The sequence below is a fragment of the Vulpes vulpes genome, chromosome 14 (genome assembly GCF_048418805.1).
Source record: "Vulpes vulpes isolate BD-2025 chromosome 14, VulVul3, whole genome shotgun sequence".
Classification (NCBI taxonomy): Eukaryota; Metazoa; Chordata; class Mammalia; order Carnivora; family Canidae; genus Vulpes; species Vulpes vulpes.
In genome coordinates this window covers 114,699,062-114,719,060 of record NC_132793.1, presented here as the reverse complement: position 1 = coordinate 114,719,060, position 19,999 = coordinate 114,699,062, and the positions used below count along the sequence as shown (strand labels likewise).

Sequence of the window (19,999 nt, the reverse complement as noted above, 5' to 3'; positions counted from 1 at the left end):
ACAGGGCACTAAACACTATGTACTGTGTGTTTGCTCGTAACCACTATGAAAAATAGCCTATAACATCTTTCTGAAGACTCCTAGAAAATTTTAAGTTAATTTAAAATCTGGGAATTTAACTGGGAAATACTTCAATTCTTAGAACTAGTTCTTGTCAAAATACCTCACTAATTCTTTCTTGGGTGTCAACCCAATTTTGTTTCAACCAACACTGTTCAATAGACGACTGCTAAAGTTTAATCCTACTGGGGGGAAAATATGAACAGGGTACAATAATCAGTTCTATTTGAATCTAAGTCCATTCCCAGCCCACCAATAAGCTTCTTAACGTTAAGAAATGCTTTAAGGAAAATAGATTCACTAGCTTAATAGCCCACATATGCATATGATAATTCTTTCTATATACAATACAGAGAACCTAAAGTAAAATCTTAAATAATACATTAAACTGATGTCCTCAAAACAGTCTGTCAAAACATCATTTCTTGGCAACCTGGGTGGCTCAGCGGTTTAGCGCCTCTTTCAGCCCAGGGCGTGATCCTGGAGACCCGAAATCGAGTCCCACATCAGGCTCCCTGCATGGAGCCTGCTTCTCCCTCTGCCTGGGTCTCTGCCCCTCTCTCTCTCTCTCTCTCTCTCTGTCTCTCATGAATAAATAAATAAAATCTTAAAAAATCATTTCTGAATGATCTCTATCCTGTGGCACATAGACCAAAATGCAAAGGACTCATGAATAATATAAGCATCTACAAGAACTCTAGAAGCAGTAGCGATCAACTTTGAGGAATAATTATATGATTATGTAATATAAAGCTATTAAGTATAGTTTAATATTGGAATGTTTTTGAAATCAATGTTTTTGAAAAGTAACATCCTCCCCCTCCAATTTACAGTAGTAAATTGTCATCAGAGTTTCTCTGGTTTAGATAAAAAATTTACCTATATTTTACAAAATAAACTGTTGGTAAATGTATTTTATGTATTTTCCATAATCTAATTTAGAATCTCTGAAAAGCAGAGAAAATTTATTATATTATCATTAATTTATGATAATTAATTTTATCATCTCAGAATTCCTAGTTTCCTGGTAGAATTTCATGAAAATGTTCATGAACTCAGAAATACTGTACTTATGTTGTTATTCAATAAAACAGGGTATATACTCTTATTATATCCAAAGAAATTGTGAAGTATAAACAATATAAGGCACCATCAAGAGAAAAAATCATCATATGTACCTTCAAAACAGAAATATTAGACAAGTTATAAGAAGGAATATAACATGCTCTTTCTCACAGGATATGAGGGACATCAGAAGAGAATATAGACATTTTACTAAACTCAGGTCCTCTCAAAAAAGATGAAATTTTTTAAAATTTCTACAAATTTGACCAATAATGTCTGCTGATTTTAAGCAGTTACATAATAGCATAAAATACTGCAAAAAAATGATTTAAAAGAATGGCCACCTAACATTGTGAGTTATAGTAGGTAAAAAACTATACATTAAAAGAATGGCCACCTAACATTGTGAGTGCAATAAATGTCACTAATTATATACTTTTATAGTGGTTAATTTTATATCATGTCAATTTCACATCAACATTAATTTTATATACAATTTTATATTAAGCAAATAATAAATAAATCAAATAATAAATTTTTAAATGATGTAGAGGTAAAATTAAGAGAATCCAAATCACGGGCATTATATTCCCTCAATTTTTAGTGAAAAAAAAGATTTGTTCATTGAATTTTATAGTACTATTTGCTTTGAGATTCATAAAATCTTCCTGTTCTAGAAGAGGAACTCGTTCTAGATCATCTATAAACAATAACAAGTTATTTTATTTGACATTGAGAGTCAAATATTATGAGAAGCTTGACTAACCTAATCCATTTTTTTAAATCCAATACGAACCTTTAAAGGTAGACTTTAATGGACAAAGAGGAAAGAGATTATTTTATCAAATAGGTGAGTGAAAGAAAGAACTGTGACTTCCACAAATCTCTGTCCGGCAATTTTTCTTTATCTTAATATCTACCTTAAATTAATCAGTTTAAAACAGAAAAAATTAAACAACGAAAAAGCCAGACACAAAAATTTGAGGTATATCTTTTAAGAGAAAAACAAACATGCATAAAATATCAAATCTTATGGTCACAAGCAAAAATCCTAAATGAGCAGGAAGATTTTCCAGGAGACAAAGGACAGCATAGAAATGGCATAGGAAAAGTAATCCTAAGAGCCAAATCTATTTGTCAATAATGCAAAAAAAGGAAATTCTGGGGCCTTCACATATGATTTAGAACCATGTAAGCTTCATTTATCCTCCTCTAAATGTTTTAGAAAATAACTCAGAATCTATTTTCCATCCAAAATTAAGGCAATCATATAAGTAAAGCATTAAACTTCATACAGAACAGTGCTTAACATTCTGTCTTTGTCTCCTGGACTCCTCAGAAACAACACAGTTTCACAGAAGCAAGGTAAGACTCTCCCACTTAAAACATTTAACTCCAATAAAGACCTAAAGAAGGATTATGACTATTATCCCCTCTAATGCCTCATGACGGTGTGAAAGACACACAGTAGAGTAGAAGAATAAGCAAAAATAAATAGCAGGTCAATAATTAACTTTTTGAAGTATATCACTATCATGCATATTTTCTGTTGGTATAATAATTTAACAGCTTATAAATTATGTCTATATAAGCTCATGCTGCCAAAGAATTTTGTCATATTATTATTTAAGCAGTTTTTCTCCACCTACATAGATTTTCTTCTGAAAAGACATCATTATCATGTAAAAACATTGTTATGTGCTTCATATATAGAATTATTCATAGTTTGCTGCTGCAATATACTGATATGTATTAAATCTGAAGAATTATAAATATTTAGTAAACTAATTCATAGCACAAAAATATATAAATATGCTTTTTGTCCTTATAACTTAAAATGAAATTTCCCCTTCTATATTTTTCATTCAGTTTACACATTCTGAAAGCAGTCTCTATAACCAAATCAGCTAATAAATATAAAATATCACCTATCACTACATTTACTGAACTGCTGACAAAAATATCTAGCAATATAAGGAAGCACAGGAAAGCTATTAGAGTCACACCAATTCCCTGACCCAAATCATTTCAACTATAATCTGGGGAGGATGAAACCAAAGGATTAGCACAAAGATAAAATCAGTTTCTCTAACATATCAGATAAAAATCAAGTTATAAAGAGTGTGTGTATGTGTGTGTGTGTACCCAGTTATATGTGCTTGTGAGAGGAGTATTTTCAGTATTGGAATAATCATAGAATTTACATCGTACCTGTGCTCCATAGATATATTTATCCAACATCTTGCCTCCTATTGTCTGTCCTCCTATATCCCAAACTTGAAGAGTAACATTCAAGTTTCCTTAAATATAAAAACAAGAATACAGAAAAGGTAAGTAACGAAATAAGAAATGAATACAGTTTCAGGAAATACTAAGTCACAATGATAAACTGTGGAGCTAATTTGCCTTTTATTCTGCATGGTCAGATATTTGGAATTGTGAAACAATATCAAAAGAAATCATAATGGGGAATTTAGGTTTACGCATTTACCCCATTTCTATAGAACCAAATTTATAATCACCTTCAAAACAACAACAACAAAAAGCTTTAATTCATAATCTACTCAAAACTTTTTTAAAAAAGTTCTCTTAAACAGAGAACGGAATGATAAAACACTTGTACAGTGGGTAAAAAACTATACATTAAAAATAAACCTTATATACTAACCTACCCTGTAGCACATAATGAATTTTACTATAAACTCTAAACTCTATAGGTTCTAATACAGATTAATAAGACTACAAAAATGGACCCAGAGTTTCAACTTAAATTGATGAACTTCTAAAATTTAAATGTCACTTATGATATGCAATAGAAAACATAATTTTTAAAACTACATGTTTTCAAATTTAACCTATAAAATATAAACACATACGATAGCCCTCTTCCTAACAAGTATAGGATACATACCCAGTATATCACTAAATATTATGAAGCATTTGTAATCGTTCAAAGCATTTCCATTGAAACAAATTATAACATGTGCTTCAAAGCCTTCATAATGCTGGAACAAATCTCCACACAATCATTACAAAAGCATTTAGAAATACTAAAAAGCAATCTTTAAAATTCTTGTGTCTATTTTTTAAAATATTTGGATGATATAAAAATTTACTAGATAAGCTATTCTCTCTTATAAATGCATAACCCCAGAAATTAAAGACCATGTCCAACATACTTTTTAGTTTAACATTTCAAAGTATTTCTCCTAATAAAATAATGCAATTTTTTCCACAAGTAGACAAAGTCTCAACTAGCACCTTCAAAACAAACTCCCATACTAAAAAAGAAACCTTTCTGAATGATTTGCAATCAAGAAAGCTTAAAACAAAAATGTAAGGCACTAAAAAAAAATGTGTTTGCTTCAAAAACAATAAAAAAAAAGATTATAGACCTGAATTTTTATGCCAATGCCAAACATTAAAATCAGAGAATGTTAGTCACACCATTTAACTGAAAAGCAAGTACAACACTGGATTAACCAGGCAAGTTTTACCCTTAATTCTAAGTTGTGTTGGGTTTGTATTACAATCTTTCCATTATTTTGAGATAGGTCTCTGCTTCAGCCAACGTGCTGAGATTTACATGAGGAACTTCCATTAGCATTAATGAGAGTTCCTGAAGTTTATCACCCATCATCATTCCCACATACACTTTCAACGCTCACAGAGTAATGCAAAAATGTTCTTAAAGCTCTGTGAAGACGAAAACCAAAATGTCACAGATCAAGTAAGACTTATTCAACAACTGGGATAAACCCACTTACTGAAAAAATCTAAATTTTTCGCGTTTCAAAGCTGATCTCATTCTCCTATGACACTGTCTCAAATTAAGCAGGTGAGAAAGGACTAGCAGTCACTAGCAGTATGTTAAATCTCTTCTGAGGCCCCCAGATAAATAGGCAGTACTCTATTCATTTTATTTGCACACTCTTTACAGTCATTTGTTTACTTCAAAAAAAAAAAAAAACAGTGCTTAACAATATAACTTTCTTACAGTAAGACTGTAGGCAACACTTCATAAAAGGCACTGACTCCCATAAAAGGCACTGACTCCCATTTTCTTCAAGGCCAATAAATCTTATCCCTTAGCTTCATATCAAAAATTAGAAAGCTTTTCTTCCTTTAAATTCTGACAGATCCCATCTAAGTTAGTTATTGTGAACACCTTAGCTACAACTTTACAACATGATATTCATATTTCCAAATCCTGACTACATCACTTCAAGACTAAATCATTTATTCAGTTGCCTCCCATCTGAGAAGTTTATATTTATATCATGTGTTGCAGGGGTTTTTTTTAATTTATATCTTTCTAAATAAACACTGTTGTTGTTGGCTTATTTTTTTAATATACATATTCTAGTGCCTCAGAAATAAAAATAGTTATGTATTACTGATAACCCACAAAACTAGCCAAAAAAAGCACTTTTGCCATCATTATAGCTTCAACAAATGATACTAACTTCATAGTTATTTCATATGTCTAGGAACATATTTTTAACTTCCACATTTGAATTTTAGACTTATTAACACATAAAAATAAAAATAAACAGGGGTTCTCTATTTGGGAAACAAAAATCACATAAAGATGGAACTCCAATCAATATTCATTTTAATTTCCCCAAACATAAATATAAAAAGTCTCCATGTATATTTTCAAAATGACATAGCTAATAACCTATTAAAGAGTATTCAAATAATCAATACTATAAAATTTTTAAAAAATCAAGAACCCATCTAATATAAATTTCCAACTAACAAAGAACATTAAGGAAACAATGTTCACAATGTCCACAATATAATCTCAAATGCAAAATGCTACAAAATTCCTGTTTCTCGGTAAGAAATGACATGTAACCAAGGGAAAAAAAAAACAAAATAAATGAGGTGACAAAATACAGGTAAGTTGCTTTTGGTATGAATCAAAGCCACCAAGAGGATTCAACAGTGACCTTGTAAAAGTACACTTGGTGCCTTGGTTAACCTTACTTAAAGTGCTGCATAGTCAAGATGGAACTAAAAACACAAGTCTGCCCACTTCTTGTGCTAAAGACTTAGAAATCCTTTTCACAGTAGAACGCTGTTTACTGGACTGTACCCACAAGCTTCCTGAAAGTATTTTGACTAAGGCTCTTAAGAAGCTCTATCAGCAGAATCTCTGACTAACAGATACACTATTTTAAGCAGTAAACTCTGCACAGTGGTTGCATCCAGACTATACAGCATACCGGAACATGAAATATACTAAAATGGATGAATATTTACAAAGTAATGACCTTGAAAACTTGCATGAAGAGAATGTCAATAGATGGACAGGAGGTATTCACCTCTAACAATCTAAATGGACAGAAGACTTACTAGAATACTTAACAAACATTAGATTCACCCAGTATGCTCTTTAAATTCAATAATGCTGCCTCTGATGTTTTAGCAAATGATACAAATATTAATCATCCTAATTTGACACTTACAATGAATTAAAATTAAGGTTAAAATACATAAAGTTTATACTATGCACCTTGTAATTTATTTATCTCATTTCTCAATGTACTTACTATATAAAATCAAGTCACATTAGAACAATTTTTTCAGGCAGCCTAGGTGGCTCAGCGGTTTAGCACTGCCTTCAGCCCAGGGTGTGATTCTGGAGACCCGGGATCGAGTCCCACGTTGGGCTCCCTACATGGAGCCTACTTCTCCCTCTGCCTGTGTCTCTGCCTCTCCCTCTCTCTCTCTGTGTCTCTCATGAATAAATCAATAAAATTTAAAAAAAACATTTTTTTTTCCTACTGATATTGCTAACACAATTTTGAATCCATTAAGTAACATAAAACCAATTGCCTTAAAAAAATTATTTTTTTTTTCTGGAACTTACCCATCAAAATAAAACTTAATCAGGAATTCATTAAAATATACATTTGTTAAGAATATAAATTTCCTAACATTTTTAATGCAAGTATTTTCTAACTCTAAAATATTATACTATAAATTTTGATTTCAAAAATTCCAAATATTTTTTACAAAGTAATCAAAACTTTAAAATGGGTAGTATTGTGCAACAGATTAGAAATCAGTATATGTATCACCTACATAAAATGTTCAAAATCTGTCCTAAAATAGTTTTAATGATTGAATGGTACTTGTTGCCTTTGAACTAAAAAAAGTCAGAAAAATGAAATAATATTAATGGTACAGAAAGCTGATGCTCTTGCTAATTAGCAACAAAAAACAACAGTCAATAACTAAATGTATATATTAAGGTTCTCTGTGTACAACTAGCATCAGTTGACAGCTGTTGCAATAAATAAGCTTTCAGCATGTACATTATATATTTTGTGCATGTATTCTTCTAGTGACCTCTATAAATACTCTGAATGTAGCATTAACCTATCCAAACAAATGAGAATAATAAAAATAAAATGAGATTTTTCAGTTTTGAATACATTAAAAGGAAATACAAATGAAACAAAATATACATATGCTTCTCATTAAGCCTCTTGCTGAACAATAACATAGTAATAGAAAGTTGGAATTCTTTTCTCATACTGTATCTTTCAATTTATTTTTCATTGGTAGCTGAATATAGACAATCACAAAATATAATAGAGCATATTACTAGTAAGATATGCAGAATACTTTCAATTACCAAGAGTTTTCATTAGCTGCTCTAAAACTTTCATGGAGAATTTTCTGACAGATGGGGTGTTTGAGAGGTTAACATATTTCAATAATACTGGAATTTATTAAACCCCTTCCCACTATATCACTCATGCTCCAGTATATGAATCTGACACTACACTTGCAACCGTTTTTATTCAAATGTGTTTCCTCAGAGAGGAGAGGGATGGACTGGTTTAGAAAGTCAATCAAGATAAACTGCTTTTAATAAAATACTTTAAACATATAATTTAACCATCACAAATGAATGGACAGAGCATTTTAAAGCCCCAATTGTTCAGAAACTAACTTAAAACAGAAACCACTCTCTTTTTGTTATTATTTCCCTGTATTTCCCACAAAATGTGCTGCAACTGGCATCTAAATAGTTTCTTTGCATGGTGAACTGAAACATCTTGAATGCTCAAACTGTATTTTTATGAGTGCCTAGGGACCCTAAATTTTAGTGGTCTATTAAATGCCAGCAATTTCATGCTGCCTTGCATAAAACAGCATTCACATATTAGAGCACAGAAGTTCCATAGCTACATTATACTTCTGTTCCAACTTTCACTCGAACAAAAAACTGAAGCAGAGGCTAATCAAAATAATATTTTAAAAAAATAATCCTTTCCAGTCTTTTCACATTTAGTTTACATGATATCTGTTTATAACTGTATAGCATTTGATTTTTTTTAAACTTCTTAGAATTTTATAAGCAACTATTGTTTATCCTTGAAAAATGCGTGGAGTGGTCAAAAACAGCGGGAAAGTAGGGGAATATATAAACTTTTCTCTCACACCCATGGACAGTATGTCTTCATGGTAGATGCTAATTAAAGCTAATCTAAGATGGATTTGCTAATTATATATATTTTCATGCAGATGCAGCCCCCAAATTTATTTTACACATTTCTGTTATTGTAAGATATGTACCATTTTCTATGTTAAGAGTTTTTACTCTCTTACCTGGAAGTGTTATCCTTCTCAAAAAGAAATCCAGTCCTATAGTTTGTTTGTACTGTTTCCCAAAAGTTTCTTGAGCAAAGCACGTAGCTAAGGAGGTCTAAAAAAATTGATGCACAGAATATCAAAATTAATGACTCTGTTTTAAAAATATAAACATAAAATCATTACTAAACCTTACTAAGTAACCTTAGTAGTTACACTACCATTAATCCAACAAACAACTTTAAGCAGTTCTCATCAGTTACAAAGGGAGGAGAGACTTAACACTCCACCAGGTAAATTTCACTTGCCAACAGCTATGAGTGGGAACAAAAGACTAATCTGTTAGATCTCCTTAAATCCCTTGATAGTCAAGCTCCTTCTCCTTGCTGGAAATTAGAATTTGAGATTTATCAACAAGAAAAGTAAAACAACACAACTAAAGATCTGAATCCTATATATCAATATAAATCAGTTCCAACACAAATTTCAAAGAACTCTAAATTTCATGTCTGAGGTTAAATATTCTGAATATCTGTGCTCTCAGCCAATAATAAGAAGTACTAATTAAAAGGGGAAAGCCTATTTATAGAATTTTTCTTTTTTCCCTACAAAAAAAGTATCTTTAAATGTCTAATTTTTCTCCAAATTAAAGATGTTAAATGAAAATGATCCTACAATATGATTGAGATATTTATCTTTAAAATTTAAAAGTCAGTACTTTTAAGACTAATATTAGCAAACAAAGTAAGTATTTTCCATCCAACAACCATAAAGATTAATGAATACTATAACCAGAACACACATACATATATCTACACTTTTTTTTTTAATAAAGTTGTATTCAAAACTCAGGAGTACCGTTTCCTATCAAAGAATTAAAATCATTCTGGTAACAACTGAAATAATAACTTAAAAGCTTCTTAAACATTTGAAATGCACTATCTGTAAACTTCACCAAAAAGAAGAAAGGCAGCTTCAAGAGAAGCTTTTATGCTCTTTAAGAAAGACTACCCAAGTGAAAATAGCCCTTTTCTATTTTAAAAGTTAAAATTAGATGTCAATTCCCAAAATAATGAAAACTAAAATAAAATTTCCAAAATAGCTTAGTATAATTAATTATGACATAAGTACAGCAATGCAAAAGAAAACTTGGCCAAATTTCAATTCCTTCAAACAAAAAACCTAAAATTCCTTTGGACACAAAAGTCATATTTTTCATACAGATGACAATTTGTACACCCTAACTCCAATTCTTTTATTAAATATTCAGCATTTGTAATAATTAAGATACACTGTCAAATATTTATTGAGCACCATAAGAAAGATGTTCTCCTAAGCACTTAGAAATAAACTCACTACACCCAAATGAAAATTTCTTTGGCTTCCTGAACCATGTAACAATAATATAAAAACTAAGAGACTGGAATAAAAAAAGGTAAGCGTTCTTTTTTAAAACTTTTTGGGTTTCATTTAGCTTTATTTATGCCATTGAGCTTGTTTAACTTAGGGTACAAAATCTTCTGTTAAGAGGCTCAGAGTTACAGAGAAAAATAATTGCCACTATTTATTACAGATATTTCAAAATGTTTAATATAGAGATGGTAGATAAAGTTCTACAAGACAAAGAGAAACTCAAGGTACAAGTAACAGCATAGTGCCATTTAAGGTAATTTTTCACTTTCACGTAAGGTTCTCGGAGTTCAGTACTTTTATATTAATGAATATTTTAAAAATCCAAAGGTTCTTTTTTTGGAAATAGGACTTTGAGATTCTGAAAGCCTTACCTTCACACTTTTGAGGCAAATATAAAACTAAGATTTTTGATTAGAATAAAGTATAATCTGTCAAAAGTAGGGGGCCTGGGAACACAGAATATTAAAATGGGTTCTTATACCATTTCTGGACATACCATAAAAATTAAACAGAGAATCAACTGAATCAGTGGTAGGCACTTCCTCTTTAATACTCTAGACTCTCTGGCCTCTTTCACATTCAATAATTTCTCTCAAGTCATTATATAAATACCCTTCTTAAATAATTGTGAGGTGAACAATCATCTACCATATCTGAAACATCTTTATCTGATCCTTTACATTGTTTTGCTTGGTGAGCTCCTGCTAACAATTTTTACCATACTACATTTACTAATACAAAAAAAAAAAGACCAGGAAAGAATATTTTGCCTCAAAAAAATCTTAAGAAATATGTAATAAAATCAAAAGTATGAATCAAAACAGAAAGAAACAGAAACACATGTTACTAGGAGGAGGAGCAAAATTTCTCTTGGAGAAACTATTAATGATGATTATCTCAATACTCGATTGCTTCCGTCAATGTGTATTTAAAGTCAACATGTACTTAAATGTCATAAGTTAAAACTGACAAGAGAAACTAATGCTAGAAAATATAGCCACGAGTTCAATCAGGATACAAATAAGAATGAAATGAAAGAGGCTGAATTCATATAAGGATAGTAAAGGAAATAGAATGGGACTGTTGGTAGCTGCCAATAACTTGAGAGCTGAATAGGGTATGGCGAAGAAAAAAGCTTGATAGACAAATAATGAAAAAAGGTTAGGTTTCTGATTTTGGTATCTGAAAATCTCTGGCAGAAAACGCCTTTACAGTTTTAAAAGAGATTAGTTAAGATAATAGAAACTAAATCAGAACCCCACAGAGAGTTATCACTCTTACCCTTTTAAGCAGAATGATAGTCCTAATTCAACAATATGGAAAGGGAAAAAAATCATGTCTTGTCCTACACTAGACAGAATTTTAGACAGATGAAAACCCACAATTATTCACACTAAATTAGCAAAGAGAAGAAAACATAGGACAGCCTAAATAAAAAACCCAGATACAAGGTGATGAACAAACTTCAACTGAGTGACACGTGTATGAAACTGATAAATACTGGGAGAAAAAAGAAATTAACAGAAGTTTAAAGAATTATGACAGAATGTAGGGTAATGGGCAATTTTTGTCTCTTTTAACAACCGTAATCAGTGCTATTGACTGTCGTGGTAATTTTAAGCAGAAAACAAATTCATTTATGAGTTGACCGTAAAAGGATTTAGGAAATGAAAAAATCAGAAGATATTCGAAAGAAAATCGAATAATAAAAATACTGTGCAAATACACCTTAAAGTTTTTATTGAATAAGAGTGTTAGAAACAATGGTGATGCATCTAAAACAACCGAACCATTCAAAAAGTTGCTTCCCCAAAACCTTTAAAGGTCATCAGAGCATGTTAGGTTTGCTTTCCCTCAGCAACAAAAAGCAGTGACAAAATATCATCCGGGAAGGCAAGAAGGACATAACAGACTGCTCCCAACTGTGCGCACGAAGGACACCTCTCCCGGGTGCCCTAGGAACTCCAGTCTCAGAGGCCACGACAGGAGCGGCTCTGCAAGGGCCAGCCGCCACCCCAGAAACCGAGGTCCAGGCTGCACCAGGAACGGGGAATCGTGACGCCGGAAACCGGTCACCACAACAACCTGCGCTTCTGGGGACTCTGGCTGGGAAAAGGGAGGGAGGAAGAAAAGGAGACGGACTTTAGCAATATTCCCAGAAGCAGTGTTGGCGCCTGGGGCAGAAGCGACAGGTGTGAAGACACCCCGGGCAGAGGCGCTTCACTCCATGGGGGGGGGGGGGGGGCGGTCGTTGACCCTTCCGAGGTCCCACGGACCCTCCCCCAAAGGGCCAGCGTCGAGACATGAGGATTCCATTTCCGGAGCTCCACAACCCAGAGTTAAAGACCCTATAGCCCAGCATGTAAGCAGCCCGGATGTCGGAGAGTCCCAGGCCCTCAGCCTCCTTTTCTCAGCCAGCAGGCACCACCCCCAGGCCCTAAAGTAGGACCCCCCACCGTCAGGAGCGCAGCTCTCCCCGCAGCATCCAGCCCCCCGGCTGGAGCTCGACAGGTATCTGCGGAATGAATGCTTGTGCCGACAGGTGCTGTGCCAGGAGCAAGGACCAACAGGTACGATGCCATAAAAACAGCAACTAGCGTTCACTGAGCGCGCAACCATGTCCTGAAAGCTTCACGTGGGTTTTCGCGTCTCACGTGTACTTCTGCACACCTCGCCCTTGGAGGCGACCCCTGGCAATACCCACCGGACCGCTGGAGCACAAGGAGGTCAGCGAGTTCGCCCTCCAGTGTCCCGACCCGCTAGGTAAAGGAGCCCCAGTGGTCCCCCAGGGAATGGGACTCCGGAGCCAAGTCCTGGGGAGCTGCCAGCGCGGGGGAGGTGCGAGAAGCCGTAAAGGGGCCGGGGGGGGGGGGGGGGCGGGGAGGGGGAGGGCCCGGGCACCGGGGGCGGGGGGCGGGGGGCGGCGAGGTGTGACCTGGACTAAAGTAAAAGGGGTGAGATGCCTTGGCAGGTCCTCCCAGCCCCCGGGGGCGAAGAGCTGGGAGCCTCCCGGGAGGGCGACGCTGGCCCGACTCTTGAACAAGCAGGAGTTCGCGCTCCAGGCGGGGAGGTGGGAAGTGACTTTTTTTTTTTTTTTTTTTTTTTTTTTTTTTTTTTTAATGTAAGGAGAGCTGGACAGCTCTCCTCAGCCTTCACCGGCGCCGACTGGATGCCTGGCCCCAGGCCACCTCCAGGCAGGCGGGCCCCGGCCCCGGCCCCGGCCGTAAAGAGGCGACGCCGAGCGGCGGGGAGGAGGCGGGGGGTGCCGGGGTTCCTGCAGCCCGGGACGGCGGGCCCGCTGGAGGACTGACCTTCCCGGAGGTGCCGTCCCCCAGCACGACGATTTTCAGTTGCCGGTCCTGGCTCTCCTCCTCCGAGTCCGACATGGTGTCCCGGGAACCAGGCCCGCTCCCCCACCCCCACCCCCACCCCGAGGTAGAGGGAGGAAGGGTAGGCGGGGGGGTCCTCCGGGGGCGGGAGGAGAGGAGGACGGGCGGCGGTGGGGGCAGGACCCCCCGCCCGGGTGTCTCAGCGGCCGCTGGACGTAACTAGGGTGAATCACTCTCCGGGCGCCATCTTGCCCGCCTCCCCTCCCCTCCCCCGCGCGCGCCGCCCCGCCCCCCGCGCGCTACGTCCGTCGCGCCCCCCTCCTCTGCGCCCACCCGCGCCGGCGCGAGCCGCCCTGGCAAGCCGGCCCATTCGCCGGCCTGGGATGGGGGAGGCGTTCGAACCCAGCAGGGCGACACGGGCGTTACTCCCTCAGGGGCGGCTGTGAAGAAGAAAAGTAAAATGTGGCACTCTCACCAGGTAGGACAACAGGAGCCGAGTAGCATTCGGATGTTCTATCATATTCCCGTGTTTCCATCACCCCCTGAGCAGGTCCCCCACTGAAGAGAATGGTTTAGCCCGACGGGGGGGCGTGGACGCCTGGGACGCGCGCCGCGGTTGCCATGGAAGCCGGGAGGAGGAGGAGAGGCGGAGGGGCGGGGCCTGTCTCCGGGCACCCGGGAAGCGGGGTGCTGCGCGCCCAGCACCGGCCAGGGGCGCCTGGGGGTCGCGCCCCGGGAGGAGCGTGGCGGCCGCTGAGGTTGCTGAGGACCTGTCCGCCTGCGGGAAAGCACCTTGAGTGGCCTTCAGTTTAACAGAGCTCTGGCTCTGCCTCTGGTTTTGACGTCTCAAACCGTGGATTCTCTGGAGGCAACAGAATTGGATGGTTCATTCATCAAGCAAGTAACCTAGAGCAGCAGTTCTCAAAGTGTGATCCGGAGAACCCTTGGGGGGGGGCTCCAATAAAGTAAAAAAACATATATTATTTTCATAATACTACACTTTTTTTTTTTTCTTTTTTTTTTTTGCCTTCTTCGCGTTCATTCTCTCACGAGTAGAAGTTTTCCTGGGGATGCATGATGTATATGATGTCATTACTCTGGCAGTTAAGGAAGCAGGTGCTTGTTACAGAGTTAAGACTTTTTTTTTTTTTTAAGATTTTATTTATTTAAAAAATAACGAGAGGCAGAGACACAAGCAGGCTCCATGCAGGGAGCCCGACCTGGGACTCGATTCCAGGTCTCCAGGATCAGGCCCCGGGCTGAAGGCGGTGCTAAACCGCTGAGCCACCCGGGCTGCCCAACTTTAAACATTTCTTAAATACTAATTTAAAAGCAGTAATGATACCTATAACTTACGTAAACAAAAACTTTTTGAGATCTACAAACATTTAAGAGTATAGAGAGGCCCCGAGCCCACAAAATGTAGGACCTGCTGTCCTGGATGATCTCGGTCCAGTACGGTAGGTAAAAGATGTCAGAAAAATTGAACAGAGTGAGATAAATTCTACAATAATAATGCCAACCTACTATGCTTGTCTCTTGTTGATGACAAGGATGACCACAGTTCATTCCTCATGAGAACCCTGTAAAGTAGGTAGAATTATCTCATTTTACAGATGAGTACGCTTAAGGCACAAGAAGCTTAGCTCAGAGGCGGTGGTCTTGGAAAGAATGTAGGAAGTAGACTAGGAAAGCAGTACGGTTTTAAGAAATGCCCAGCCCTAGAGGGAGCACTGGAGTTTAATCACAGGTACCTGTGCTTGCTAGGTGTGTGACAGTCAACCTATAAAATAGAGGTACTACCTCCTTCACAGGTTGAAAATTAAATGAAGTAATCAATGTAAAGCACAATGCCTTATTAACAGATGTAATTATCAACTTCACCATTGTCAGTAGATATGGTCCATGTTGGGGCATCACTGCTTCTTAGCCATGTTACTTTAGACAGGTTTCATATGTAGATTACATTTAATTATACATTAATAGTTCATTCTCCTCCTTACATATTATTATACATTAATGATATGCCCCATGCATATAAGCATGTATATATTATGTATGCCAGCAGGACCCCCATGTATTGTCATACATTAACGATACACCCCATGCAAATAAGCATGTACATACAATTATTAGTCTTGCATGAGACATTAAGCTAAACTAATCTCCATTAATACTTAAATTGGAATGCACTTCACTTATCCAAAAAAGACCTGATCAGCAAGCCTCAAAAAACCAGCAATCCTTGCACAAACGTGAACCTCTCCTCACTACAGACCCATAACATGTGGGGGTTCCTATATTAAAACTATACCTGGCCTCTGGTTCTTACTTCAGGGCCATGTAACTACTCCTACAAATCCTCTCAAATGGGACATCTGGAGGAACTAATGACTACTCAGCCCACAATCACACATAACTGTGGTGTCATGCATTTGGTACCTTTTAAATTTTAGGGGAAGAAAGCGCTATCATGTTCACCATAAAGGTCTCGATGCATAGAGCCTAGGTTCTTCATCTATAGGTGGGATTAGTCCACAATAGTAGCTACCCTATTACTGTTATTAGCTCCCAGTACTTTCCCTACTCCCAACCATCACCACTAACAACTTCCTACATTACCATGTGTGTTAACGAGGATTGGCAGGAAAAAGTACCTGAAAGGGCTTTGCAACGTTTTTTGTAAATGTTAGTTTGAGGAATCTGTTTCTCATGAAGACAGATTTAACCCCTTCTTGTCCATGAAGAGAGTTACTATTGCAGAAATTTGCTTTTACATTCGTCCTTAATGGAAATGATTATGTAACCCAGCTCTGACCAATGAGGCAGAAGAGGATGTCCTTTGGGAGACATCTGGAAAAGATTTTCCTCCCTGATTAGAAAAAGAAGAAGAGGAGGGGTACCTAGATAGCTCAGTTGGTTAAGCATCAGACTCGTAATTTTGGCTCAGATCATGATCTCAGGGTCATGAGATCAAGCCCCAGGTCATCGGGCTCCAATCTGGGCATGAAGTCTGCTTAAGATTCTTTCTCTCCTGGGCAGCCCTGGTGGCTTAGCGGTTTAGCACCGCCTTCAGCCCAGGGCCTGATCCTGGAGACCAGGGATCGAGTCCCATGTTGGGCTCCCTGTGTGGAGTCTGCTTGTATCTCATGAATAAATAGATAAGATGTTTTTTTAAAAAGATTCTTTCTCTCCTCTCCCTCTACCCACCTCCCTCGCCTACATGCTTTCTCTCTCTTTAAAAAAATATAATAATGAAAAAGGAGAGATGCAAAAAGAAATATCTTCCCCTCACTTCCCTTGCTGTCATTTTTTTGGGAATTGCCACAGCCTTCCAGGCTTCTCATAATGGTGCACTTTGGCTATGTATTCTATTACCTGAAGATAGAAAAATCCCAACTGGCACAACTACTTTGCCCCAAAACTAGACTTAGCTAACTAAGGTCATAAGACCAATTTTCATGTGTGGTTTCATATGAAGGGAAATTTAGAAGAAAACTTTGCATTTTCCTATCATTAATTTCCTAGATAACTGCTTTGATGGAGAGACATCATTTATTTGGATACGGATTCATCCCTGGGCAGTGCTGCTACATGAAACAAACCGATTGCATTATTTTAGTGATCATATTTTATACATCTATGGCAAGATTCCAGGCTGAAAATTAGATTTGAAGACTTGGAACCATATTTGTAAATTAAAAAGATAAAAAGGGGGCACCTGGGTGGCTCAATCAGTTAAGGTGAAGTCTGCCTTCAGCTTAGGTCATGATCTCAGGGTTTTGGGATTGAGCCTTGCATTGGGCTCCCGGCTCAGAAGGGAGTCTGCTTGTTCCCCTCTCTCTCTCTCTGCCTCTCACCCTGCTCATGCCCTCTCTCCCCCCTCTTTGTCTCTCTCTCTCTCTCTCTCTCTCTCTCTCTCTCTCAAATAAATAAAATATTTTTTTAAAAATATTCCTCTTGTGTAGAAGAGCATGCTAGCACTGAAAGCTTCTGGTACAGTGCTTTACCATTCTAAAGAGAAATAGAGCTGATCCACAGAAAAGGAAAATGTTCCTGTGGAGCTTATGTAAAATACCCACAACAGGATCATAAACCAAGGGAATCATTTTCGGTGGTCATAAAACCAACATATTAACAAAATGCTTAAAGATGAATTCTAGAAATTTCAGGAGATTGGGGTTCTTTAGATATGAAGAAGTAACAGTATTTACATAAGATAAACCTGACTGCTATCTACTATCACCTTCCCACCTAATTTTAAAATATCTTCTCTAGCATTGCTAATAGATGATAATCCAGACCCTGTTGGGATACATCTAGATGCAAGTTTATACCCTCACGAAGCAACTTGGGCTATGGACAGATAAGCCTGGTTATTAGAACATTCTTTCTGAGATGAACTGAAGCCCTTCACTACAAATTCCAACTAATGGCATCAGGTAGGTCTCTAGGAGGAACACAGAACTCCCCCATTCTGAAAGAAGGTCCTCAAATTTATTCATTATAATTAATGATTTATTTGACAAATATTAAGTGAATGCCTACGGTGTGCCAGGAATTCTCACTCACAGCTGTTTTAACCAATGAGAACACACAAAACATACAAAGGCTCTGCTCCTATGGAACTTGCAATTTGGTGGCAAGGTACAGTAGACTGAATAGTGGCTGGCCCACAGATAACAGGTCCCAATCTCTGGAACCTATAAATATTACCTTATTCAGAAAAAGTATCTTCCCAATGTGATTATATTAAGGATCTTGAGATAGAGAGATGACCCTGGATTATCAGGGTAGGCCTTCAGTGCAATCACATGCACCCTTAAAATAGACAGAGGGAAATTTGACCCAGACAGAAAAAGAGAAGGTAATGGGACCACAGAGGCTGAATGAGTGATACAGTCAAGCCAAGGAATGCTGGCCCCACAAGAAACTGGAAGAGGCAAGAAAGAAACTCTCCTTCAAGAACCTCTGGAGAAGGTACAGCCCTGTCAACACCTTGATTCAGTCCAGTGAATACGGATTTAGCATTTGCTGACTGTGAAGCTGTAAGAGAATAAACATTGTTTTAAGCCACCAGTGGCTTAAATTTGTGACAAATTACAATAAATTATCACAATGCCCACAAGAAATGAAGAAGGAACACAGAAATTTCATAAATCAACAGGAAAATTTTAGATTTGGGTAAAAAAAAGAGTAAAATGGTCAATGGATGGGATAAAGAAACTATCTGAACATTTGTATTTATCAACATAAAGGTGAAAAAAAGGTAAGTGAATCAACAAGCAAACTGATTTCAAAACCACCAATCTCTGCTATCATTTTAAATACAATAAATTATCCATTGGTTTTCCATCATCTTTTAAATATTTCATAATTTTTAAGATGTAGACCTTAGGATTAAAGCCCAAGTGAATATGGGACTTGGAAAGAAAGATAAAATATTGTTGAGTAAAGCAGAATAATGGCCATGCTTTCAGTTCATGCACTTGACATTGCTGTATATCTGCTGAAAACATAAGAAAAATACAGAAATGGTCCATAAGATGTATTGGTTGATTGAACTCCTACAGGACTAAATAAATAAATAAATAAATAAATAAATAAATAAATAAGGCTCTCTTCCTGAAATTCTCTTCTCCTTCGGTTATGTGTGTGTGTGTGTGTGTGTGTGTGTTGTGTATGTTGCATGTGCATGTAACCACCATTTAGATTAACATATAGTACAATTCAGAATCCCAGCAGGCTCCCTTCTGTTATCTCTTAGTCACCACCTCCTCAAAGATAACTGCTATTCTGAATTCTAGCACCATAAATGAATTTTACCTGGTTTTGAATTTTATGTGAATAGACTCCAGACAGTATGTACTCTTTGGAATCTGGCTCCTTTCACTAAATATTGTCTGTGAGGGTCATCCATTTCATGTGTAGCAGCTTTGCTTTTTCGTTACTGCATACTACTCCATTGTCTGAATTAACCACAATTTGGTTATCTTGCTCTACCGTTGATGGACAGATAGATGGTTTCAAGTTTGGGGATATTGTGAATAACGCTCTTTAGCATGTTTCACCCCTCCCCCAAATAAAACCCCAGTCCACAAATAACACTCTTCTCACACATTCTCACATGCTCACACATGTGCACATACAAGCACATACACACAAATCATCCATCTACATTTTATAGCCGGGAGGTGTTTGGATCATTTCATAATCATGGAACTGGTTTTTGGATATACCTTTGTAACATCTAGATTTGTTGATTTGCTCTTGGAGTGACTCATCCATTGTATCTACTGGTGTCCGATGGAACTTCAGTTTTCATACAGTGTTTTGTTCAGCATTATAAACATGCCAGTTCCACACAAACAAATTAAGCTCACTTTTAATCAAAACCTCCCTGACGAATAAAGGGGAAAGGAGAAAAAATGAGTGAGAAATATTAGAAAGGGAGACAGAACATAAGAGATTCCTAACTCTGGGAAACAAACTGGGGGTGGGGGAAGAGGAGGTGGGCGGGG

General features: G+C 37.4%; 1 protein-coding gene across 2 annotated transcripts in view; it reads right to left on the bottom strand.

Moving 5' to 3' along the window:
* RAB28 (RAB28, member RAS oncogene family) overlaps positions 1-13,771 on the bottom strand; it is a 104,161-nt gene extending 90,390 nt beyond the window's left edge. Inside the window, exons 1-3 of one of the 2 annotated variants that reach the window (XM_025998352.2) lie at positions 13,461-13,771; positions 8,755-8,851; positions 3,337-3,425 (exon numbers count right to left, since the gene is read on the bottom strand). In XM_025998352.2, the coding sequence (XP_025854137.1) occupies positions 3,337-3,425; positions 8,755-8,851; positions 13,461-13,535 (261 nt within the window). In that variant the 5' untranslated portion in view covers positions 13,536-13,771. The remainder of the gene's footprint in view (positions 1-3,336; positions 3,426-8,754; positions 8,852-13,460) is intronic. The other variant, XM_025998359.2, reaches the window with a different exon arrangement.
* Between the last annotated feature and the right edge of the window lie 6,228 nt (positions 13,772-19,999).